Source organism: Corythoichthys intestinalis, chromosome 1 (genome assembly GCF_030265065.1).
Source record: "Corythoichthys intestinalis isolate RoL2023-P3 chromosome 1, ASM3026506v1, whole genome shotgun sequence".
Lineage (NCBI taxonomy): Eukaryota > Metazoa > Chordata > Actinopteri > Syngnathiformes > Syngnathidae > Corythoichthys > Corythoichthys intestinalis.
In genome coordinates, this window is record NC_080395.1 from 30,131,165 (window position 1) to 30,158,720 (window position 27,556).

At 38.2% G+C, this 27,556-nt stretch overlaps 1 protein-coding gene across 3 annotated transcripts in view; it reads right to left on the reverse strand.

Moving 5' to 3' along the window:
• Positions 1-246: 246 nt before the first annotated feature.
• Positions 247-27,556, reverse strand: part of insyn1 (inhibitory synaptic factor 1) — a 143,199-nt gene continuing 115,889 nt past the window's right edge. For all 3 annotated transcript variants that reach the window (XM_057819296.1, XM_057819159.1, XM_057819232.1), the window contains one exon: positions 247-2,895. In XM_057819296.1, the coding sequence (XP_057675279.1) occupies positions 2,089-2,895 (807 nt within the window). In that variant the 3' untranslated portion in view covers positions 247-2,088. The remainder of the gene's footprint in view (positions 2,896-27,556) is intronic.

The window sequence follows — 27,556 nt, forward strand, 5'->3', positions numbered from 1 at the left end:
TGTACGTAGTTCCCATGTGGTGTACTCACTTTTGTTGAAGGGGTTTAGATATTAATGCCTATAATTTGAGTTATTTTGAGGGGAAAATAAATTAACTCTATTATATAAGCTGCACACAGACTATTTTTCATTATGCCAAAGTGTCATTTTGTCAGTGTTGTCCCATGAAAAGATATACTTAAATATCTGCAGAAATGCGAGGGGTGTACTCACTTTTGTGATGCACTGTGTATTTTTTATGTCAGGGTTGATGTTAAGTCTTTTTCACACCACAACTCACAATGGGCGGTATGGCAAACACATTCAGTGTATATGTGGTGAGGAGGCAGTGTCTGCATAGCTGGGCGTCGTATTGATGGCACGGCACAGCTAGAGTAAGTTTGCACTAAGAGAAGAGTCCACACATTGAACTTTGTTCTATTTGAGAGCGGTGCTGTTGCGACGTCAGACCATGCCTCAAATAAAAAGGGGGCTGGCGGAGGGTTTGGTAGCTGTATTTACAAATAATGTCATTTGGACAATGAAAACAAGCTTTATGAATATGCTTTGACTTTTTTAAGCTCCGGGACAATAGAGAGAGTCTTTCAAACTACTCTCTCCCTGCTCAACCTGAATTATATTGATCTCAAAGTGATTGGGTGGAACTGTAACTCACAAGATTAATCTTTCCACGTTTCCACTGGAACTACTTGAGGCCTTTTCCCTGGTCTATAATCCCTCCTTCCTCCTTAAAATGAGCCAAGCCGTGGCTTTCTTTAGCAAAACAATGAAAAATACTTTCCGTTGCTGACTACTTCTCATTTGTTTACCTAGTACAGTGGTACCTGGACATACGATCGCATCGACATACTGTTTTGACATCTAGTGACTCGTCATTAGTCTCGACATATGACGAGAGGCTGGAAATACGACGATTTATGAGAGTGTTGCAATTTTATTGTTTTCATGTAAGACGGGCGCACGGTGGATTTTCTTGTGAGAGAAATCAACATCGGTCCCAAGAAGTTTAGTGCAGGTGGTGAAAAAAAAGGATAAAGGTGATGCTTCCCATTGAAATTAAGAAGGAAAGTATAGCAAAATAAGAATGTACTGTAGTGTGCGTGTGAGTGAAATGGCTCGATAATTTGGCCAGAATATGTCTACGATCCCGACACTCCTCAAGCAGATGTATCCTCCTCCGTCTCATCTGACTTTTGCTCGCCAGTCTTTCTAAATTAAAGGCATAATAAAACATTTTTTTAAATCTTCGATTTATTATTATCATTATTGTAACATCGGTAAGGAAGTCGCCAGCATCGTCTTTTTTAAAATCATTTATTTCAGAACTTGTGCAGCACAACACGTCTGCTGTCCGCCGCAGTCGACGTCAACAACAAGAGAACATGAAAAGAGGAAGTACAAACTTCCCACTCTTCCGCACCGCTCTTACTCTTTCGTCAGTCGCACGGTATGTTCAGGAACAGCATGGAAAACACAACCGGCACATTAGAACCCGATTCGTTATATTTATTATTATAATTATTCCGATTTGTATTTATAATTTATTTGTCTTGCTATGTGCAATTGCTTTTTGCAATTGTACCTGCAGTATCTGGGCTGAGGAACAAATTAATCGAATTATAATGTATTCTTATGGGACAGTCCCGCTCGAGGTTCGACCGTTTCGACTTACAAACCAGGTCCTGGAACGAATTAAATTCGCATGTAGAGGTACCACTGTATGCTGCTACATCAGCACTTCTAAATGTGGGTACGCTGGCACCTGTCGTCATTTTCATGCACCGTGACTGCTGGATCTTTGCCACTACAATGCAAAAGTGTGAAAAGGCCTTCAAGAGCTAGGGTTTTGGTTTAATATGATGATTAACAAGGAGGTTTGAATCAGGGTTATGTTCAGAGTACGAGTTAAGCCTAAAGTAGCAGTTTTGGAATGAATTTAGGGAGCCCAGTGATTTTTTGTTCCATATATCATTTCTTTATTTAGTAATTGATTTATTTGTGTATTAATCTATTAGCTATGTATTTATTATTAAATAATGCACAGTCTTTGTGGTGAGCTGTATGATAAACAGAGATGTTCCAGCTGGCTCAGTGCTCCTTTGTTTTCTGTTTGCTTGGAATATAGGGCAGTACAGTTTGGGTGCTCTTATCCGACACAGTTTGCGTGCTGCTGTTTCGGAGCAGTTTTTTGCGGCAACCGGGGTTCAGGAGGCCTTTCCTCGGTAACGTGTGCGCTCCCGTCATGCTTCTTGCAGACGGGGGTATGTAAGAAGGGTCGAGGCAGTTGTGGAGGAGCGAGTGCTCGGAGGAAGAACGCTTGGGAGCGAGTGGCTCAGCCAGAAGGCTTGGCTCGCTGTCACTGTCTGGTGTGCCGCGGTTGCTCTTGTCGTCTGGTAGGTCCTCCTGTTCTTCTTCATCGTCGTCGTCGCAGCACAAGGCGTGGTATAGGATCTTGTCACTGAATCGGACCCTCTCTCTCGTTTTGTGGCTGTGCGTAGAGCTGCTGGCCTCCTCGCTGGATGAATCTGGAGTGATGATACGTGGCCCGTTGGGGATGGGCAGACCACCGTTCATCTGCGAGTAAACAGAGGCGGTGGCGGCAGGAGGCAGAGTGGGAGTCTGAGTGGGTATGGTCCCCCGACCTGGGGGTGCTCGGGGGAAGAACCCCATTGGCGTATCGCTAGGCGTGCGGGCGCAAGCCCCGCTGGCTGACTCCAGGTAGCCGCAGAACTCCCAGCTGTCGGACAGCACATCAGCGTTGAGGAAATCAAGACGGAAGGCTTCTCCGAGACCACGCTCGCTGCTGGACGTGCTGCTTGCTGTCGCTACCGTCCAGTCATCTGGATCCAGGTCAAAGTCAAAGTCTGACGTTAGTTTATCAATCTGGCCCACCACCTGAAAGGAAAAAGAACAGAGATCGTTGTAAGTCAATTGCAAGTCTTAGTAAATTTGATTCTCAACGGTCAAGCAAGTTCCATGTTATTATTGCAAAAATGAACACAGCCAAGTCCCTACCAGAAGACTGAAAGCCATTACTTAAGTAATGCAAATCATCATCAAGTTATACAATCTTGCTAAATCACAACACATATTTGACCATTAGCCACTTAGCACTCTGTATTCATAATGTGCATGTATTAGCTTTATTAAAACCCACTGAAGCAGAGCGAGTAAATGCGAACTCAGCAAACCAAGGCCTGAGCCAACATTTGAACCCCATACCATGAGGGTCAATGTGTTGCCTGAAATATCGGTTGGATATCATCCCAGCTTACTTCAAGTGGCAGATGGGTCACACCTTGGACTAAAGTCCCATAAGTTATAGGGCTCATACAGTACACAGAAATAAAACAATGCACTGAGTAGAAACTGAACCTCCATTGCCTCCACAGAAGTAAAGCAAAAATAAAAATCCATGACACTGTCAAAGATCATACAGCAAATTAACATTATGTCGTGCTCTTGTTCCACTAGGGTTGTTCCGATCATGTTTTTTCGCTCCCGATCCGATCCCGATCGTTTTAGTTTGAGTATCTGCCGATCCCGATATTTCCCGATCTGACTGCTTTTTTTTTTGTTTTTTTTGCTCCCGATTCAATTCCACTCATTCCTGATAATTTTTCCCAATCATATACATTTTGGCAATGCATTAAGAAAAAAAATGAATAAAACTCGGACAAATATACACATTCAACAAACAGTACATAAGTACTGTATTTGTTTATTATGACAATAAATCCTCAAGATGGCATTTACATTATTAACATTCTTTCTGTGAGAGGGATCCACGGATAGAAAGACTTGTAATTCTTAAAGGATAACTGTGACTTTGTATATCGTGACTAAATATTGCCATCTAGTGTATTTGTTGAGCTTTCAGTAAATGATACTGCAGCCATTCAACCCAAATGCATGATGGGAAGTGCAACCATGACTGTGCGTAGGGGCACCAAATGATATATCTGCTCTGCGTTGGGAAAGAACATAGGGTGTTAAAAAAATGATCAACTATCACCTTTCTTCCTCACATTGCCTCCCACGTTAATTTTAATTGCTGAGAGAGGGAATGTAAAGCTTTAGCCAAAGAGAAAAAGGCTCCAAATGCTGTCAAAGTTCTCTCAACTCGTTATACGCTGCGTTTAGCTCTATATATTGGTGAAACGGCGCCTTCATAGATCGAATGCGACAATGCGTGAGTGAGTCGTGCAGTGCATGCATTAATTATTTAACGTGTTGAATTAAGAAAAAATAATTACCGCCGTTAACGCAATAAATTTGATAGCCCTACTTTAAGCCAAAACTACTCTGGACGAGTGTAAGACATTTTGTCTGTAACGTTATGTACAATTAGAAAACGATAAAAAAAAAAAAAAAAATATATATATATATATGTATAAAGGCATGTCCGATATTTTTTTGCCGATTCCGATACTTTGAAAATGACGTGATCGGCATCCCGATCGATCGACATCCCGATCGATCGACATCTTTAGTTACCACGATACCTGCCGTACTGTACATGGCGGTTTACCCTGGGTACAAAAATGATGACACTTTTTTGTAATGGCTTAGCTGACATGCATGGCCGATTCTAGTTGCCTCTTTTACATTTTCTATTCCGCTTATTCTGTTTAGGGACACTGTAAACTGTACAGAAAGTGAACTATGATAGAGTCATTCATATACATAGACAGGGAGAATACCATTTACACTTACACCATCAGTGACTATACTACCACACTGCACTTGGATTCAAAACACTTGCTATTTATAGATTGGAAGATAAACATACATTAGCAGGACCTGCAGAAAAAAAAAATTGTCTTGTATTTTATGGTACCACAGAGTAGCTTTCCAATTTCGTTGTTTCGTTGTGAGGAATTGAATTTGAATTGAACATATATATATATTATATACTGTACATCTCTAAAATATGCCATATTTTTCTGTAAATTATTGTTGGAATGGAAAGATAAGACAAGACGGATATATACATTCAACATACTGTACATAAGTACTGTATTTGTTTATTATAACAATAAATCCACAAGATGGCATTAACATTATTAACATTCTTTCTGTGAAAGGGATCCATGGATAGAAAGACTTGTAATTCTTAAAAGATAAATGTGAGTTTGTATATTGTGACTAAATATTGCCATCTAGTGTATTTGTTGAGCTAAACGAAATGTTTGAATAGAGTTTGACCAAAGTCTGAGTTTTATTTTACATAGCTATTTTGATTGGGAATGCCAGTTCTCTTTGTATTGAGCGATGTTCTTTTTGTGAACATTACTTTTTTTGAGAGAAAGGAATATTATTTTTCTTGTGCTTTCAGTAAATGATACAGTAGCAACTTAATTGTTCTGCTCAAATGCATGAAGGGAAGTTGACCAACCATGACTGTCAGTGGTGGCTGCAAATGGTATATCTTCTCTGTGTTGTGTTAAATACAGGGTGTTAAGAAAAAGATCATTGCCTATCGTCCTTCCCCACGTCACTCGCCAAAATAGATGTAATTGTTGTGGAAGAGATGCCAAAGCTTTTGCCAATAAATAGTGCGGCCCCAATGAATGCCTGTGTCCACTGCACTCGCTTGTCTCTGCCTCTTAGCTCTCAATATACATTAAACGGCGCCATTGTAGTCCGTTTGCGGCAATGCGTGAGTGGGTCATTCCGCGCATGCTTTAAATGCGTTTAATATTTTAACGTGATTAATTAAAAAACTTAATTACTGCCCGTTAACGCGATAAATTTGATGGCCCTAATATACTGTATATATACAGTATGAACATATATTCTTCTCATTCACTTAAATTACTGTTTCAGTAGTCATTGACACATACAAGACTCATTGAGCACATCAGTTAGAAGGCACACTAACAAAAAATAAGTGACCATAATAATCATACCACAGAAGTCAAGTGGACTGTGGTGTATATTTCAGCAAAACCAGGGCTAATGCACAGAAGATATGTTTTTGCTAACCAATTCAGAATGAAATTTCATATAGACAACAAATAATTAGGACATTTATTTTGCTTAAGTATTTTAAGTAGGGTCAATTTTTTTTTTTATTGTCTGTGTTGATGTAGCCGCCATGCTCGAGCCCATGCTGTGGTCAGTCTGTGTTTCCCCCCACACGACTTCACAGCTTGGCCCACCAGAAATCTGGTGTGCTAAAAGTATGCTACTTACGTAAATCTACAATGATTTATTCCCACTCTAATGTCCTAGCACATTTTCAAATAGCATGAATAGAGGACTCAATTGGAGTGGTGGTGAACAGAAACAGATCCCTACTCGTGATAAATAAATCATGATAGCAGGTGGAGCCGAATATTAGAGAGAAGCACTCTTGTAATGACGGCCCGTGTGGAATCCATTTCCTAAATCACCGCTTGGACTGGGCTGGAGAAGCTCTCTGGAGACTTTTTACATTACTGACCATCGCTCCACGTCATGCCGTCATGTCAGAGACGAGGCAGTTGCGAGTGGCCTCTTTCATTCTGACCCTCAATTACACAGCCCAATCATCTCTGACAGGTGTCGAGGTACAGTAATAAACCCTTGGCTGACGCTGCCTGGCCTGCCTCTCCATTAAAGCGACTCTGTCGTGGCGGAGTGACCTGACTTTCAGTTGATCAGGTACTGTGACCACAGTTGATACTTGACTGCTTGCAGTGGATGGAAAAAAAACAAACTGGGGAAATCACAGTGTTTTTCTTTACATTGGATGTATTTGATGCTATGGCAGCTCTTCCATCTTTAAAGAATTCTGGTGATAATTACGGTTATTATCATCATTCTCTGCAACTTCCGCAAAGATGTCATTTACAGCAAAAAGAAAGCCATAAAAGATTATTGACTACCATCCTTTTGCGATATTGCTTAACTGTGTTGCAAATGAAGTCTCTTCAGTCACCAGGAAATGCTGTCAATGGTTCATAAACTTTATAGAGTGACAGCTTCATAAAGTCGACAGGGAATATACACCAATCGCTAACCTCCAGCTGCATGTCACGGATTTAGCATTGGGAGGTAAACAAAACGAATGACAGTCTACTTGGCTGTAGGAGACATTTTAACCACTCACCACTCCTTCGGTAGTCTCTTGTTTGACTAGAGATTTGATTAAGAATGCTGCACAGGATGTGCTTGCTTTATCAGCTATGGATAGGGTGACCACCTGTCCGTTTTTAGGACGGAGTGTCCTTTTCAGTGATGTGTCCGGCATCCAGCACAACTAATTAGACGGACATCTACCAATGGTGGATTTGACACCCTAAGTACTACCGTGCACGTTCAGCTTAGTTTTTTTTTAAATGCATACAAAAAAAATGCCTTAAGGAAATACTTAAATGTAATAATATTAAATAAGGGTGGTTTAAATATACTACGTGACTGAAGTGGTCAACAGATAAACACAGCTTTAAAGCTACCACAAGAAAACACAATGTTTAAAAGCTATTAGACAAAAACACGCCAAAAAAGACTCAATAAAAACTAAAATAATAAGTACTCGCTGCTTTTAACTGATCAGCGCATGAGTGCGCAAGCGCACCAGACATTGGTGGGACGTTTCACCGTGAAAACATATAAATTGTCATAAAAAGTATGACCTTTAATTGGTTTATTTTTTTACTATTCGGTTACACAAATATGATCTATAATCCGTGCAAATGAATATACACCGCAAGTCTGAAATATTATATATTTTTAAAAAATATGTCAACGTATTTGGCCTTTTGGAAGTGGTCATCCCATACACTCAAAAAATGAAACATGCAAGAACCTTATTTCAAGTGGTTTCACACAACTGCTTTAAGTTACTATCAAGCTGTGTAGTTAAATGAAAAATGCCTAAATAAGACTAAGACTAAGACTTAATAAAGTACTTGAACAAGTTAAGCAATTCCTATTCAAACCTTTTACATGCAAAATGTGTAACCACGTTTTGTTTTCTTACAATAGGAGTATTAATTTTAAATATTAATTGTGATGTTGTTAATATTCTGGATGAGTGGGGGACCCTAATGCAGAACATTAGCCTAACTGGCAATTGTACCCTACTGTTGTACTTGCGAGAAGTAACAGAGGGACTTTGGATCCCCTTGGGCGTTATTGTATTTTGACTAAAATCTTGTAATTTTGTCTAATGTATGGCTTTTCCTTTAAGTGTGATAACTAAGTCATTTCTGAATATTTTTTCCCTTTCAACCACTCAAAATGTTTTTAAAAAAATTTTTTTTATGCCCCCTATGGACAATAGTAGCAGTATTATTCTACTAGCAAAACAAAATATGCTGTATACATATATAATATAAAAGTCTAATTTGAATATTTCATATGACTTGAGGCTTGAATAAGTCCTTAAGTCATCACAAACTAAATTCTTGTGATTTTGTCCAAAGTATAGCTTTTCCTTTGAAGTGTGATAACTAAGTCATTTCTGAATATTTTTGTTTCCCTTTCAAACACTCAAAAATATTCAGTGGCATCAGATCTATCTACATGTATATAGTTTTTGTTTTTTTAAATGCCCCCTATGGACATTAATAGCAGTATTATTCTAATAGCAAAACTAACTAACTATATATATATATATATGTATATATATATATATATATATATATATATATATATATGTATATAAAATAAACGTCTAATTTGAATATTTCGTATGACATAGTTAGAGGCCCAAATAAGTCCATAAGTCATAACAACAGAATTTCTTCGCAAGCAAATTCATGTATTGGCCTATGGCGCCCCCTAGTGACTTTTGGGTGTTAAGACTCTCAACACACAAATTCCTCTATTTCCATGTTTTTGACTCGCCAAAGAAGCGATTGCATCAGTAGTCACGGAAAATGCATAATAACACATCAGGTTTGCAGCATATCAAAAATTATGATTTATAATGGGAGTCAATGAGCCAGAACATGGCACTATTACAAGAATTTCGTTTGAATCTCCCCAACCCGTTTGCAATAAGTTAGAAATTGCAGCATGGTGCCAATTTGATCTTTACATGTTTTTACTATCCTGGGGAAATATTAGCTCCTTAGTGTAATTTTCCAATGTTTTTCTTTAATTCAACACACAAATAAAAACTTAAAAAAAAAAAAAAAAAAAAAAAAAAAGCCAGAGTATGGACAACTAACACTGACGGGTTGTAAGCACAGAAGTCTGGCTCACCGTAATGTGTTGTTTCAACCGAACACACTCCATCTATTTACAGACAGCACGACTTACAGTAGTGGTGTCACTTTACCCACAAGTCTTTGCACCTGCTTTGTTTTCCGACACGTGCACTTAAACTGGGTGTGGCTGATTAACTCTACTAGTGCATGTAAATCTGTCAGGGGTGTCTGTGTTCAACACACTTATTTTGCACTGCGCCAATAGCGATCTTAACACTGCTAGTGTGAAAACAACATCCAAATCAACACCAATCAACTCAAAAATAATTTACACCAAAAAATTATCCCCACAGATTTTACTTTGTACGGCAACCTCAGAGGGACAAAAGTCATATAATTTGTGCAATCACGTTACCATATTAAGCAATGCTTTTTCCATCAGTGTGTTAATTGACTTTCTTGATAAATACAACAATGGTTCGGTAATTTTTAAAAACACAAAACTATTGTGTATATACAATAAAATGCACCTAATTAAAAGTTAAAATAGTGCATGTGCATTATTTTGAGTGTAGCTACAGATGTCATATGCAGGTATGCTCTGGACATGCTCTGGTTGTGACCACCGATCATCAATGTCATATTATTATTCTGCTGTTTTGGATGGCATTGACATTTGGCTCACCACGTGTAAATGGTAGACTTTGTTTGTCTATTTAATATTAAACTTATTTTGCTAGTTTAGGGCAAAAAATGAAAAATGTTTTTTGCCCCCAAAAATGAAATATGTTACATGTCATGCCAGAAAACCTTTTTCTGTTTGATTCCATTCCCATTAGAAAGTAGACACGCTGTGCAACACTTTATTGTTCACGGACCTTGCACTTTAAGTGCTTTAATTGTTATTTAGAGATGACAACTATATGGGTGCTGAGCTTTCATTTACCAATGGATTTTCATCGAGGGTGGAAGATGCTGCTTGAAGGTGCCAAAATGTCAAGTGGGTGTTGTGGCAAAGCGGTGTGATTCCAGCGGAAGTGCTCTATCGCGCTTAAATATCCAACTGATACTGATGACAAAGGCAGAGGGTAAATCTTATGTGAAATGCTTTGCTATTATACGCTTCCCACAGAGCAGTCAAGCTATGGACCTGCGACACTACAAGGGGGAACGGTCTAATACAGTTTTTGTTCTGTGGTAGAAGTTGTCTATTTGTTTAATTAACTACTAACTATACGAATAGAACATTTATCAGCTGGGGTCTGTTTCTTTCCCTTTCAAGAGCTTACATTTTCTCAAATCCTTTTAAACAACTCCTCATGTGACATATTAAAGAGTTCCCACAAAAAAAAAAGACATTTAGGATTCGTGGATTCAAAGTGGTGTGATAGAAAAGCAAACGAAGATCTATTAGCAGCTGTGAAAAAGCAAATCTTTGCTTTTGTTAAAGCCTGCCTTAGGTGTAAGAAGCACCAGATAATAAGCATATGGAAATGTGATCATTTATAAAACTGCATATTTCTTTGAACACCATCGAGGGGAAAAGGTTTATTATTGTGTATTGGTGAATCTGAAAGTGTTCTACCAGTGGTCTTAGTGATAATAGTGTAACAATATGTTTTACTAGTAAAATATTTGCCTTGTTTTTTATGAAGATTTGGGGCTACAATACAGCTGTGTTATAATATTGGTTAAAATGCTTCTAGTTTAAGAACCACCTATAGTGTGGGTTTGGTTTTTTGTTTTTTTTGGGGAATTTCTGTTATATATTCAGTTTATGCCTGAAAAAAAGATGCAGTATGCGGGAAACACTGGATACAGTAGTTTTCGGACTATAAGTCGCAGTTTTTTTTCATAGTTTGGCTGGGGGTGCGACTTATACTCTAGAGTGACTTATGTGTGGAATTATGAACACATTATTATATCATTTCATATGTTATTTTGGTGTTTTGGAGAGACACTGATGGTTTGGTAAACTTGTTAGCTTGTTCTTTATGCTACAGTTATTTGAATAACTCTTAAAAGCTATATTACGTTAACGTACCGGCAGTCTTGTTAATAACGGTGTTACAATATAACAGCGTTACTAATGGCGTTATTCTTTTCAGTAGTGAGTAATCTAATTAATTACTTTTCTCATCTTGGCAACGCCGTTACCGTTACTGAGGATGGGACGGCGTGCTGTTACTATGCGTGACTATATTGTTTGAATGACGTGAGAAAAGTCTGAGGGAGACGGACTCACCGAGATGACAGAGCAGAGCAGGAGTGGGGAGGAGGCAAGAAAGGTGTGATGCCGAGGAAAGCGATGCTAGGTGGCTCCAATCCAGAGGTTGCGCTAGACTTTTTTGTTGTCTGTCATTTTGACTGACAGGGTCATAAAAATCCGGTCATAATCTATTTTTACCCGTCACTTAAATTTTTAAAAATGATAAAAATGACATATTAATTAGCAGTGTTGGTCAAAAGTGGTGCGTTACTTACTCAACTCTGAATAAATTGAAGAAACTACCAGCCATGTTGTGTCTACTCTCTGCTCTGTTGATTTGTCATCCAAGACTCGGGGTGCGTTCAGGTTTGAGAATACCGCACGTACTTCTGACACCAAGCTGTTTGTCCCTGCTCATTCAATTAGGCTACGTTCATACTACAGCTCTTAATGCACAAATCCGATTTTTTTGTCGTATCCGTTTTTTTGGCGTGCCCGTTCAGACTGCCTTTGTCCATTGAGACCATTCAAGTATTACGCATGCGCTCTAATTCGCAGTCCGACACGCGCCGGTGCGCAGAAGCATCAAAACAAATGACAAGTCATCCGTCATTCCAGGGCTATCATATTTTGCTTTTCAAAAGGAGCACACAAATAACAGACATAAATAATCCCCGTTGTTTAGGCTTATATTCACAGTTTATATGGATCGATAGCATGCACGCACTGTCCGTGCATGTCACACACACATACGGGCAGACACACACATACCTGACTCTCCAAGACGGGCTGCAGCCAGACCCCTCTCCCGACTCTCGGCCGTGTAGGAAATGTTGAAATATAGCTCACATAGAGCAGAGAGAAAACCGATCATTCTCATGCTTATCCTCAACCCATTTTAATTTTTTTATGACTGTTGTCAAGCCCGGCCCTTCCCCAAAAGCCGTGTTCACTGCAAGCTAGGCGCTAATAACGCACAACTGAAATCGGATTTGGGACACTGGACGGTACAGACCGCCGCGACAGTCTGGAAAAATGTGGCCCAGATCGGATTTGAACCACATAAAAAAGGCTACGTTCATACTACAGGTCTTAATGCACAAATCCGATTTTTTGTCATATCTGTTTTTTTGGCATGCCTGTTCAGACTGCCTTTGTCCATTGAGACCATTCAAGTATTACGCATGCATTACACGTGCTTAAAAGCAGAGTTCAAGCTAGGCGCTAATGCCTGCATCGCTGCCGTCCTTCGTGCCTCTTGCTGTTTGCTGACGTAATTAGTGCATGAATTCCGATTCCGGAGACTGGACAGTACAGACCGCTGCGACAGTCTGGAAAAATGTGGCCCAGATCGGATTTGAACCACATACGAAAGTGACCCAGATCGGATTTGAAATGGTCCAGTTCTATGCAACTTGTCACGTTCAGACCGTCAAGTTAATGCCTCACTCGAGTTGGAAAAACACGAAAAAATCGGATTCGTGCATTAAGACCTGTAGTATGAACGTAGCCAAAATGACCCAGATCGGATTTGAAATGGTCCACCTCTATGCGACTTGTCTCGTTCAGACCGTCAAGTTAATGCCTGACTCGAGTCGGAAAAACACGAAAAAATTGGATTCGTGCATTAAGACCTGTAGAATGAACGTAGCCTTAGACAATGCTCTCCAAAGCTTCCTAACGTTTCCGTGTTTGCTACACCTGAATGCTAGTTCGGACATTTTTCCGAGCAAGGCCAGCGACGTCATGCATCAAGAGAGACAATAGCTTATTAATATTGTAGCGTTTGCTAAGCGGAAGTTTGGCCGCGAAAACAACACACGAGCCTTTTTCCTCTTTTCCTTTATTAACTTCCCGCCACCTCACCAAGGCAAAAACAACAACAACTATATACACTGACGCAATCTAGTCCACCAATCGGAGCGTCACGCTGGTGCACCAGCACACCAATGACAGCCCCGCGTTGGTGCATAAATTAACCCATTGATGACAGCCCCGGCGACGCTATAATATGCTCACTCGCCATCCTGTGGTCTGGGGTGTGAATTGCAACCTGTCAAAATGACGGATGGACTTCAGTTTTTTCCGTCACCGTTTTAAAAAACCAGTCAACGACGGAAAATATTCGGTTAACGCGACCCCTGCTCCAATCATACCTGACTGTAGCCGATAGCCTACAAACTACGCTCACATGATATGGTGGCTATGGTGGACATGGTAGGTATCACATAACTAGATGCGAAATGACAGACACGGCGGCGTTAGCAACATGTTTAGGAACTAGATGCGTTAGTAAACAGCCGCCATCTTAAAGCAGTAGACTTCTTAGGGAGGCTTTGTTGTACAGAACCTTCCTAGCGAACCTAAGTAACTTTTTATCTAAAATTATTTTTTAAAGTATGATTAACAACACTTCGTACCGGCCACGTTCGCATTTCGTTGTTCATGCATCATGCAACATTATCAAACTGTGCGTATTCAGCATGTTGTTCTCTATTGTATTTTTATTTTAAATCGCCATTCAAGATGACATATCTGTTCTATGTCTTGGATTTTATCAAGTACAAAAATGCGACTTATACTCCGGTGCGACTTATATATGTTTTTTTTCCTCTTGGTTGGGCATTTTATGGCTGGTGCCACTTATACTCAGGTGCGACTTATAGTCCGAAAAATACGGTACGTTTAAAATCCAGCCCGTATTTGGGTTAAGGTCAATATCTTAATAGCCTGTTTACAAGGTAAAATATTTGGTTTAGAAAAAGATATCCCCATGGGGAGCATTTGGGTTTTTTAAGAAGTAGAATATGAGCATACTGATAGTTTTTGAACATGTTAGCATGGCCTGCATAACCGGGTTTGTGCCTAAAACCTGATTTTGGGAGTTACTTTCGTTGCTTGTAAACATAGTCTCCGGGTGGCATATATATTTCGCAGGTTTTCATTGGCCACAAAAAGCGGTTTAGGCTCTTGGGGTTGAGACCCTTACACCAGTGGGGAAAGCCTTGATAAATGAATGAAAACTCAGTTAGAGCCCACAGGCTAACCCCAAGCAAGGCAAATTTCCACTAAAACACATGCACATTGATTTCTTTTGCCTTTTAAACAGGCACAGCATGTTTAGTTTGAATATTAATGTTTTGTTTCCCTGGTCACCTTATTGCTTGTATCCCCGCTATGAAAAAAAAAAAGAAAAGAAAATAAATAGAAATAAACATGCTGTTGACTATCCTAGTGTGGAGAATATTACATTTTCCAAGCTAGGTCTTAGTGTTTACTTGAGTATTTATCAGTGAATTAAGTAGACTCTAACAAAGTGTGGTTGTACATGCGTACATAAATCAAGTGTGAGTTGCGGAATAAATGAAACGTAAACACCTTCAGTGAATGCCTCTTTAAAAAAAAAAAAAAAAAAAAAAAACACCATAGGAATGAACTTCATTATTGCATTCAAGTGGCCCCGCGCCATCTGTTCGAGCACCACACGTCGTTTTCACAGAATTCTGCAGCGTTTGCTTGTTAATTATAAAGCATCCCGTGTCTAGTGCCTCCTTTGTTTGGTTCCTGGGGAAGAAAATACGGGGAAAATCATGTTTTGCTGGTGGCCATTCGAAAGCATCTCATTTTCTTTCTGCACCTGTATTGGTTGCAGCTTATCTTCACTCTGATGGCATACACTTGTAAAAATAGATTATTTGCCAATACATTAATCCAATGCCACAAAATATGTTTCCTGGGTGAAAACAAGAAATTGTGGAGTATGGTGAAACCATCCTGGGCTGTAATAGTATGGAGCCAGCACATACCTGTTAAAGTTTTGGCCTAGAATAGTCAGTTGGCCAGCCATCAGTCAGCCATTTTCACCGGAGCAACCCCCTTCACTCTCGGCCGTTTTACTAAATTTTGACTGATTTTGCAAGGCCCACAGAAAATTCTGTTCTATTGCTATATAAACATGGAACCCACCAAAAGAAAGATTAGACTCTCTTCTTTCAGGAGGAAAAAAAGTAAGTTCATATCGTTTTCATTCTTTAGATATCAGCATTGGAAAATAGCTTAGTTTGAGCAATTTTCCAATTTCTGATGAACAAACAGAAATTGAGCTTTTGTAAAAGCATACATTTCAAACATAGCTTTGACTTTAACACATCTATTTTTTCTTTTGTGACATCCCAAACATCTGAATAATGTTTTCCTTCTACAAAATTACATAAACAACAAGACCAAAAGAGCTTTTGATAGCAAAGTAACAATTTATTTACACATAACTAAACTATTGAACTGAGAGATGACGCTTGTGGCCGCGGCTGTATCAGCACACAGGGTAATTTTTTCCCTGTCTGTTTCATCAAGATAGATTTTTTTTAATCTTTCTTTTGTAGTGACCACTACCTCATAACAGAATTCACCTAAGGAACTTGTGTGGGGCATGCGCCTTGTGTTTACATCGTTCTCCACATTTTTCTCACGCTTCTTACTTCTTCCAACTACCGTTTCCTATTTCTCTTTATTCATTTCCTTTCATGGTCCGATATGAGTTCTTACCAAATGTGCAACTGCCCTCCAGTGGCCAGTTTTATTGCTTTAAAATGGATTTTGAGCGTTGTGCTTTGGAGCGAACTCACATCAGAACCTAGAGATGTCTCTTGTGAAAAAAAACTTAAAAGACATATAAATACGTTTTTGGGACACTGAAACAATTAAAAATAGAACTTATTTATACGTTTATGGGAGCAAATGACTTATTTGCATTAAGAATTTAGCTTCTTTTGATTTTTTTATTTTCCATTTGAGTGCTTTTAGTTATTTATTTTATTAGGATTGTTGTTGAGAGGGCAGTGCAATCTTGCCCAACCTACAATATGTTTTCATGTATATACGGTATGCCCCCCAAGCCCCTCCTCTGTAATGGAATAAGAGTCCAATGTTCAGATTCGTAAAACAATGCAGTGTTAGCTATTCAAAGGATTTAGTCACTTTTTAAAAACACACAGCTGTATTCTTAACACAACCCTAGGTCTTGGCTATCCTCATTCACATTCTTAACATGTGAATAGAGCACTCACATAGTGCTGTTGTGATTTATCTCATTCCTCTGCAGCTCATTTATCATCCCCGACTTGTTCACCACAAAAAACAAAACACAAAAGTCCACTCTCTTGAACACCTTTCCTTCCATTTTGTAAGCATTTTGAGTGACAGATGATGTCGTTGGATCTTATTAAAGTTTCTTCTTTTAAACAAAACAAAATAGAAACGCACTGAAGGAAAAGATACATTAGTCTGTCCCTGTTTTTCAATTGCTAACCAAAACACAGAAAATACCGAGTGTCACTTTATTTCTGCTCAATGCAGTATGTCTACAATACTTTATATTGTAAATTAACTTCTGTTAAATGATCACCATTTAATATAAAAACCAGAGAAAGCTGTTCTTTTTTATTCTGGACTTAACTCCCTACTGTATAGAAACTGATCTTTTATCAGAAATCGAAAAGAGGTCTTAAAAATTATGTATTATTGTGTTGATTTAAATTTTATGTCTCCAAGGCAGGGGTGAAAGTGGCCGAAAAGGTCCGGTACGCCGTTACGATAAAAGATTCAGGGCCGGAACGGTGATTTGATCCTGAAAATCTGATGGAAATTGTCAAAAACCCATGCTGAAAAACCTGCCCAGCTGCCAGACATGCATCTCCAAGAAGAAAACAACCAACTAACATCAGATTTACATACATATATTTGAGCTCGCTAACACTGTTCTTCAGTGGTCTTATTTACATGATAGGGATTTCTTTGTGTCCTTGTGCCATCAGTCAGAATGAAACCAAATTCACATGTGGGGTTCCTCAAGGGTCCATTCTTCGACCACTTTTATTTAATATCTATATGCTTGCCCTAGCTCAGATCATGGAACAGTAGGACATCTCCTATCACACATATGCCGATGATACACTATAAATTTCAGTGTCCCCACATGATTACAGTTCCTTGGTCTCCCTGAGTAAATGCATTCATCAAATCAATGAATGGATGTGCCAGAATTTTTCCAGATAAATGTGGGGAAGACAGAAGTGATTATTTTTAGGCCAAAGAAGGAAAGGTCAAAGATAGCACGCACCTTGGCACAATGTCTCTTACAGCTACAAACCAAGTCAGGAATCTTGACTCAGACCTAAAATTTTATAGCCATCTAAATTTCGTCACTAAATTTATAAATAAAAATGCTTTTGTTTATCACAGCATATTTAGAACTGTCTATATATTTCAAATTTCAAGCTATTTGCTTTTTATTCATTTCCAATTTCTGATTTCAATTATAAATATAATTTAATTCTATTTGTGATTTAATGTGATTTTTATGTATAATTTTATTTCCTGTTTCAAATGTCTTTGTTTCACTGTAAATTTCTTTGATTTAATGTGATCTTTACGAATCCTTTTATCTCTGCTCGTGCATAGACTTCATAACCATTGACAGGGCGCGGGGCCGATTAATAGGGGGCCTGCATTGTTGGCGTGGCTGTCAAAGCTGACCGAGTGGAATCACAGACAAAGAGCTTTTTCCTTTGAAAATTCTTGTGAATAAATGCTTTTATCCCCGAATTCTTTATAGATGTAAACGTAAAACAGTCTCGATTCTTTGTTAAAAGAGAAAAAAAAAAACGGGTAGTTTGCATTTATTTTATGTAACTATTTTGAAGAATGATGCTAGTCTGTTAGTCAATGTGGCGGCCGCCATTTGTAAACAGAGCTTTTCCGGTGAAAATTCTTGTGAATAAATGCTTAAATCCCCAAATTCTTTATAGATTTGAACGTAAAACAGTCTCAATTTTTGGTAAAAGAGCATAAAACCTGGCAGTTACTCATTTATTTTACGGAAATATGTCGAAGTATGAGGGTAGTCTTTTAGTCAAAGCGGCGGCCGCCATTTGTAAACAGAGCTTATTCGGTTAAAATTCTTGTGAATAAATGCTTAAATCCCCGAATTCTTTATAGCTATGAATGTAAAACAGTCTCGATTCTTTGTTAAAAGAGCAAAACAAACGGGCAGTTACGCATTTATTTTACGTAAATATGTCAAAGTATGAGGCTAGTCTGTTAGTCGATGCGGCGGCCATCATTTGTAAACAGAGCTTTTCCGGTGAAAATTCTTGTGACTAAATGCTTAAATCCCTGAATTCTTAATAGATATGAACCTAAAACGGTCTCGATTCTTTGTTAAAAGTGCAAAAAAACCGGGCAGTTACGTATTTATTTTACGTAAATATGTCAAAGTACGAGGCTAGTCTGTTAGTCAATTCGGCGGCCGCCATTTTTTAAACAGAGCCTTTTCTGTTGAAAATTCATGTAAATAAATACTTTAAATCCCCAAATTCTTAATAGATATGAACGTAAAACAGTCTCGATTCTTTGTTTAAAGAGCAAAAAACAGTGCAGTTATGCATCTATTTTATGTAAATATGTCGAATAATGACGCCAATGCCGTATCGGTTCCCATTCTCTCATTGATTTTTTTCCACAACGTTTCAAAATGCATGCATGGTACGAAAACTATAATAATTACCTTGAACTCTCCAACAAATCACTCCTGACACAATCCTTCCTGTTTGTATGCAGTACAGCTTTTATACTTTTTAAATCCGGCGTGTTAAAATCCTGCACGTTTTTACTCAGTGACCAACTGGGAATATCTGAAGCGGAATTCAGGGCAGCCCCCTCCTTAAAGGCGTTGCACGGTGAAGGATGATTCTGACCTGTCAATAATGAAGTCTATGACTCATGGATCGTCATGTGATGTAAAGCACTTTGAATTGCCCGGTGTTAAATTGTGCTATACTAATACATTTGCCTTGCCTTCCTTTGCCCTGCCTATTTGAAACATTTTTATTATGTCTAAATTTGAGTCAAATATCTATTTGGCAATAGCAGAATTACTTAAGGTGACATTTTAGAGGCTCCTTTTCTTTTCATCTTCCACCTATGCAATGATAACATTGATAAACTTTGACAATTTTCACCCATACATACAGCACACATGGTTGAAATTTGGTCTTACAGCCAATTATTTGTAATTTCCTTATTTACTTCAAGAAACACAACTGGTGGAAGTCAGGAATCAAATCTCTTGCTACCTTTAGCTATAAAGCCTGTAGCGTGATTTCGGTCACATGGATGGGTGCGATGCAGACGAAGGGTGATGGCACGCGGACGAGGTGTCCCTTTGAAGTACTGAAGGCCATAATGATCCTGTCATGAGTGTCTTTTATAAGCCTTAAACTTCATTAAGACATGCACTTGCTGCCCTTTTCATCTCTAAAAAGCTTGTCTTGGGCTCAAAGTGTTAAACTGCGCTGTGTTGCCCGTGAGGACAAGTCACTGATCAAAAGCATCATTAGGGAATCTCACCCGCTTAATGGGACTCGTATATCCCTCTGGGGGCTTTATAGGAATGGAAGGTGGGCTTCTGGAGTCATTAAAGTTGCAACTTTTTAATAGCTTTTTTTGCTGAGAGGTTACATGTTACAGCAATCATAGAGGGAATAGACTTGGGTCTTTCGAATGCAAGCTGATCATTTATTGAGGTTCAGCTTTATTGCTTCTATCTGAGAATGACAAGAAAGGGAAAAAAAATGATGATAATGTCACGCTAGAGGGACGCTTTCTCCACATAGGCATTAGATTACATCTGACTCTTGTAAGGTCACATGCCGGGAGAAAAAGCACTGATCTTATTGGCCTCGCTGAAGCTCCTTTAACAACAGGGTGTTGTCCTATATAGCCGGCTGAGCCTGAAATCATGGCGGAGAATGTGCCGGTGATTATGTGCATTGGATGAAGACTGCTGACCTGCATGGGGAAGAATATTTCAGAAAGGACAACAATGAATGTACAAAATGTCCTCAATTTACAATGGAGTTGTGTTTCGTAGTATTCTAATCTAACCAAAAATATTTATTTGAAAAATATTCCCTGGATGAAAACATACCCAGACCTTTCCAAAAGAAGGTGCCGCACCAATTCTGTAACCCATTAACATCATCCAACTTGTGAATCCAAGTACATCTGGAAACTTAACTCCTGTAATTTTCAAGCAAAAGATGAGACCCACCCAATCAAAAAAAAAAAAAAAATAGCTACTGGAAGATGCAGTGTTAAAACCATTGCAAAATAAGTCCCATAAATTCTATGTTTGATCAGAAAAAAACTGTGAAAGTCTAAGCCCCTAGACAGCACAAATAAATGAAACAGAAATTGGGACACAGGTTGGAATAGGGCATACACCGTAATTAACTCAAACTAACAGAGTAGTACGGTCATAAATACACAAAATAACGGCATGAAAAACACTTCTAGGCCTGATACTTTATGAAAAACAATCAAATAAGCATGCTTTCTAGACCTTCTTAGACCCCACAACTTTTGCACAGTTCATAACCCTTGAAACAGTGCATCTCAAAACAAAAACTAAAGATCTTCTGTACCAGCATTACTGCGTAATACATATATTACACCGTAGGTAATGTACAAAAACAAGAAAAATGCCCAGAAAATTAAAGCCCCCAGGTAGACAATAACAAAAACAAGGATGAAGTGAACACTGAAAAGGGAGCTACATTTAGTTTCATGTGAAGAATCTCCTTCCAGGCAAAAACAGTTTTTCTTTTTTAATGTTTGTCGTCCCATCCGTCTGTCCATGTTCTCTATCTCTTCAGGGTTGGGAGGAGCTGAAACCTATTTCAGTTGACTACAGCGTGGACTGGTTGCCAAAGATTGAGTGTTATCCATAACTCTGCAAAAAAATCCCTAAAACATTGCTGGATTTGTTGTGTTTTGGAACCCGTTTTCCTATTAGCTTAACCAGCAAATGCTAGATGTCTGAGCAGGGTAGCAACTACTGTAGCATAAACTTCACTATCAGTTGACGGGATATGGGGCTCAGGGCCGATCCGTTAGGGGCCTATTTTAAAAACTTAAAATTAAAATATTTTCAAATCCAAAGCCGCTAGTGACCTAAAACCAAAACCAAAACAGGCCCTTAGGCATATATGAGTCTCCATGAGAAGTGATATTAAAAATTCAAAGCTATTCCCTAATAAAATCCAAATTAAATTATTTCATACAAGTATAACAAAACTTAAAATGGCTATAAAATTCTAAAATTTTACGCTAGGTACCCAAATATCGCCAAATGCAAAAATAATCAACTATATTTTCAGTATCATTAGCAATATCTCACAAATCATATCATTTTTTGCCCAAAATAGCTATGGATTTTTTAAAATTTAGTGTTAAGCTTTCAACAGCTAAGAAATCACTCAATTTTCACGTCAGTAACTTTAATACTTGATGAAAGCATGCAGAATCATCTTAATTTACTCAACAAATGAAACATTTGCATTTTTCTATTTACAATCACAACTTATTTAGGTTGAATTCTGATGTTACTATTGGCTCAGCACGGTGGCACGTCTTGACAGCTATCTGGCCCTTGTCATTTTTAGATTGATATCAAATAAAACACCTAAAAGGCAAATATGTTTTTGTATGGACGCAGAAATATCTAAATTACTAAATTTGCCAAAAAATGGGCAGTTGGACGAAGATTACCTCATCATTTCAATGTAAATTTACGCTACTGTGTATGGATGCAACATGGCAGCCATCACAAAACAAAGAGTTTTTTTAAGTTGAAAATTCTTGTAAATAAATGCAGACATACCGCAATTTCTATAGATTTGAACATAGAAAAGCCTAGGTTCTTGGTAAAAAGCAAAAAAAAAAAAAAAAAAAAAAACTGGCAGTTATCGTTCATTTTACATATATATTTTGAGTTAACATTATGCTATTATGTAAAACCAACGTGGCGGCCATAAAAAAAAACTGAGCTTTTTAAGTTAAAAAATTCTTGTAAATAAATGTGTGCATCCCTGAATTTCTATAGATATGAACACAGAATAGTCTAGATTCTTGGTTTAAAACAAAAAAACAGGCAGTTATCAATCATTTTGCAGAAATATTTCAAGCTAAAGTTACTCTAATTTTTTTCCTTGCATTCTTTTGCCACATTTTAAACTGCATTCATGGGGCTTTTTTGCAGAATAATTACCTTGAATCTGAATCCTCGACTAAATCACTCTTGAGACACTACTGCCTTTTTGTATTTAGTAAAACTTTCGTCCTCTCTCGACCTAAATCCGGGCTTTGAGTTTATCACAGTGAAAGGCAAATGCTCGGCCTGGGTCGGCCCCCAACAGGAACACGCGGCGCACCATTTGTGGGAGCTGTCTTGTCAACAGATGGTGAAGTCTATGACTGTAGGTAGGCAACTACTAACGAGCCTACTATTTTAATGTTAGTGGTGAGCACCTCGTGACAGAAAGTGGAAAAAGAAAAGTTACTGGTCATATGGAGTTTATGGCTAACATTGACAGATGAGTTCAATTGCCATTACTTTCCTGTTGAATCGGAAGTCCTTTGACGCAGTGCAATGAAGGGTTTCACTGAGCCGGGAAAACCATTTTGTTTATCAGCAGCATGAGCTATTTAGTCAGTTTGGGAAAGCCCGCAGTAAGTGAAACATTAGTGCGAGTTGGCTAGCTGACTCGACAGAGACCAGATAACGTGTGTGCGCTTCCAGGTCGTCACTAAAGGTCGAGTGATTTAGTGGCATAGTAAAGCTGCTTTCATTACACCCAGGTCTGCTGAGGGTGACTGATTGTTTGCCACGCAGCCCGAAAGACACCGATAACACTAGCAACATTCATTCTGTCTTTTGTGTCTATGTGTGTGTTTGTGTGTGCAATGACCCACAATAGGAAAGAAAAACATTTTGTTTATTTCTACTTTTTTGGGAAGGGGCTGCCATTTAATCCCAATATCACACACACGTGCATGCTTGGTCCTCATTAATGTCCCAGCCGTGATGCACGACTGGCATGAAAGTAAGGCGGGAAAAGGAAGGACATCCTTGAGGGATTGTGCTAGTCCCACACTTATAACCATATAAATTAAAAAAGAATAACGATTACTTTTTAATACAGTCAAATGTTCAGCCTGCTTAGTAAAAAACAACAGCAACACTATTTTACACAGTTGCTTGGGGTACAGCTACAAATTTGCCTCAATAACTCATACCTGAAAAAGATATAGGACGTCTGCCATTTTGGCCTGAAGGAGCCAAAAACAACAGTAGATAATTTTGTCAGAACACGGGACATGTATATTAGATTGGTGATGGACCTTAAATTATAAAAATTCTAAGTTATAACTATCGTGAGTGTTTCGAAAGGTATTGTGTAATAAAAACAAACAAGTACCGGTAGATAAAAATAAATTAATCTGGCTTTGTAAAAATGCTGATGTCAAATGATGTTTGTTCACTATTGTCATAACCAAATATTTACCTCATAATGGAATTATACACTGAACAGTAAACTGATTCAACAGCACCCTCTATTACACTTTGAAAAGTATTCCATAACATCAATAGGCACTTCTTTAGTGAAAAGAGCCTCAAAAGTCTTAAAAGCCTGTGCTAAATTGCTAAAAGTTCATTTTTATTATTGTGTGTGATGAACATGAAAATGATTACATTTGAGTGTCACCTCAGCCCTCTCGGTCAAAATGAACTGGATGTCTAGCACCGTCACTGGCACTCAATGAGCCCTTCAAAGGGTTAAGACTGGACAATCAAATCAATAGATTAAAATATTAGTGTAATTATCATAATACAGTAATACCTCTACTTACAAAATTAATTGGTTCGGGAAGTAGTCTCGTAACCAGAAAACTCTGTAAGTTGAGACGCGTTTTCCATGTAAATGCTCTAATCCGTTCCAAGTAGTACTACTGAAACGTCACTTTAAATTTTATATTCAGGGTATAACCAGAATAAAAAAAACGGCCAAAACACATTTGAATCATTCTATATACCAAAAAAAAAAAAAAACACTTTGTGAGACAAAAACGCGAGGAGACTTGTGCTCTTTTGGTGAAGACGTCGAGCCTGCCAAAACAACAAAAACATCGCCGCACCAGTAGACGTCATCATACTGCGTCACCCTAATTGAAAGGTCATCAAAAATAGGCCAATAGAAGAGCAAAATAGAATTACTGAAGCATGATAAGAATGCTTTTCTACAATAGAGCAGAAGGACCCTATGGCGCAACATTTGAAAGCAGGAAGTGCATCATATCTTTTACAGTACTGTACTATATTTTTGCCTCTCATATCCTGAAATTTCTTCGTAAGAAGATGCAATATTTTCCCGTTGAGGCGTGTCATAACTTGAAAATTCAGTTTGTATAGACCAGTGTTGTCAATCTTTAAAAAAGTAATTAATTACAGTTACAGTAACTGTAATTAATTACTTTTTTAAAGATTGACAACACTTACAGTTACAGTAACTGTAATTAATTACTTTTTTAAAGATTGACAACACTGGTCTATACAAACTGAATTTTCAAGTTATGACACGCCTCAACGGGAAAATATTGCATCTTCTTACAAAGAAATTTCAGGATATTAGAGGCAAAAATATCTCCCAAAAAGTAATTGAGTTAGCAACTCAGTTACCTGAATTGAAGAGTAATTAGTCACTTGGCAGAGTAACTGGTGTTACCTTTCATGTTTGTTTTTTCTCAAGATGAGAAGTGTAATTAATTAGATTACTCACTACTGAAAAAAATAATGCCGTTAGTAATGCCGTTATACTCTAACGCCATTATTACCAACACTGGTAGGGACGTTCGAAAGTACAGGTACAACTGTACGACTCAGAGGCCGTTTACATTGTGACGATCTGACAAAAACAACAGAACACGACTCATTTCATATCAGCATTTACATGGTCCTGTCGCGGTTCCTTTGGAGGACCAGGAGTGCAAAAATTAAATAGATAAATACACAATTAAATAAATTATTAAATATGTCATTAAAATGCTTCAATGTCAATATTATTTATTTTATTTCAATATTTATTTATTTCAATTTTTATTTAATTATTTCAACATTTTTTCCATTTTTATTTATTTATTTCAACGTTTATTTTGTAATCTATTTATTTTAGGGCTGTCAAAATTATCTCGTTAACGGGCGGTAATTATTTTTTGTAATTAATCACGTTAAAATATTTGACGCAATTAACGCACTTGCCCAGCTCAAACAGATTAAAATGACAGCACAGTGCAATGCCAACTGGTTACTTGTGTTTTTTGGAGTTTTGTCGCCCTCTGCTGGTGCTTGGGTGCGACTGAGTTTATGGGCTTAAGCACCCATGAGCATTGTGTAATGTTATTAAAACGAAAACATTAAGAGGGGTTTTAATATAAAATTTCTATGACTTGTACTAACATTTCTCTTTTAAGAACTACAAGTCTTTCTATCCATGGATCGCTTTAACAGAATGTTAATAATGTTAATGCCATCTTGTTGATTTATTCTTATAATAAACAAATACAGTACTTATGTACCGTATGTTGAATGTATATATCCATCTTGTGTCTTATCTTTCCATTCCAACAATAATTTGCAGAAAAATATGACATATTTTATAGATGGTTTGGATTGAGATTAATTACGATTAATTTTTAAGCTGTAATTAACTCGATTAAAAATTTTAATCGTTTGACAGCCCTAATTTATTTATTTCAACATTTCTATATTTATTTCAATTTTTATGTATTTATTTCATTATTTATTTATTCATTTATTTCACATTATTTATTTCATTCTTGCACTCTTGTTCCCTTTGTACCACATGAATTAATTTTACCTGTCATTGGCTCATCAAACTCGGTGGGCGGGTGTGAACTAGGCGGGGTTTGAGTTAAGCTACATGGCTCGGGAGTGAAGCTAGTGCATCTTCTATCTCCGTTAAAACGATGTCACCATTCCACGTGAAGACGATATAGCATTCATGCCAGGCCCTAGGGGCCAGTGTAGTTTTACAAGGTGACATTCAATGACGCACTTCCTTGACAACAACCTCCTCAGACTGGAAGAAAACATAGCCACCCACTCAAAGCAATGGCATCCACACGTTTTTTTCTTCTGCTTCAAAAGACGCAAACATTATCGAAAATGTTATAAATACAGTCAATTAAAGCTGACGTTCCACCATGTTTGCTGTTTTGAATGTTTAGTACCAGCGATTGCGCATGCCCAAAGTGATGTGTGCAAATGCTGACGTCATTGGAGCGAGAGCGTTCCATTCATTTGGTTGCGGAGCAAGGCGCGCAATCGAATCGTTCCACTCTCGAGGCTGCAATCAAAAGTTTACGTCTTTGACTTACATTTTCGCAATCAAAGGCAAGGCCTTTCCGCAACACAATCGTTGTGTCTTGGTGTTGTCACTAGGAGTAGGAACCTCTTGGTACCTCACGATACGATACGATTTGCGATACAAAGCTCACGATAACGATGATCTGACGATATGACGATACTACGATTATCGATACACGGGTCAGGATATCATTCTAGGATATTCTACAAACAACTAATAAACAGAAAAACAAGCTTCTGCTGTTAATTGGACTATCCCTAGTAGACGTCCAATCCATTTGAACTGGGAGGGTGGCAGCGAATGAACATTCAGAACATTCGTTCATTCGCTGCCATCCCTCCCACTTCAAACGGATTGAATGTTTATGGCCGTCAGTGGCAGCCAATGCCAGGCAATGGGGTAATTTTGGGACATCTGAGGTCATTTACCTGTTGATTTTCAGTTACCTCTGGTTGATTTTGGGGTAATTTATGGGTCACTTCCTGTTTATTTTGCATTACAGAACAGGAAGTGACCTGGGAAATCACCCAAATGAATAGGCAATGACTCAAACTATACAGGAAATGACCTGTCAATGCCCTAAAATGAAGCACAAGTGACCTGTAAATGCCCTGAAAATCAGACAGAATGACTGTGAATGCTCTGGTTTCAAACAAACAAACGTTCCCAGTCTAAATGGATTGGGCGTCGTGCGCCGTCAATGCAGCCTTAGAGTTAACCGAGACACAATTATGGTGGAAGATTTTGGTAGCAACTTGTTGGTTTCTTTTGGTTTATTTATTTTTTTAGACATTGACACCTTTTTAAAATGATATTTTGATTCTTGGCAGGGCCATATCGATAACCTTTTGGGATACAAAGTATCACGATACATCACTTTTTCGATATTTTGTCACACCCCTCGGTGTCACCATGGAAAC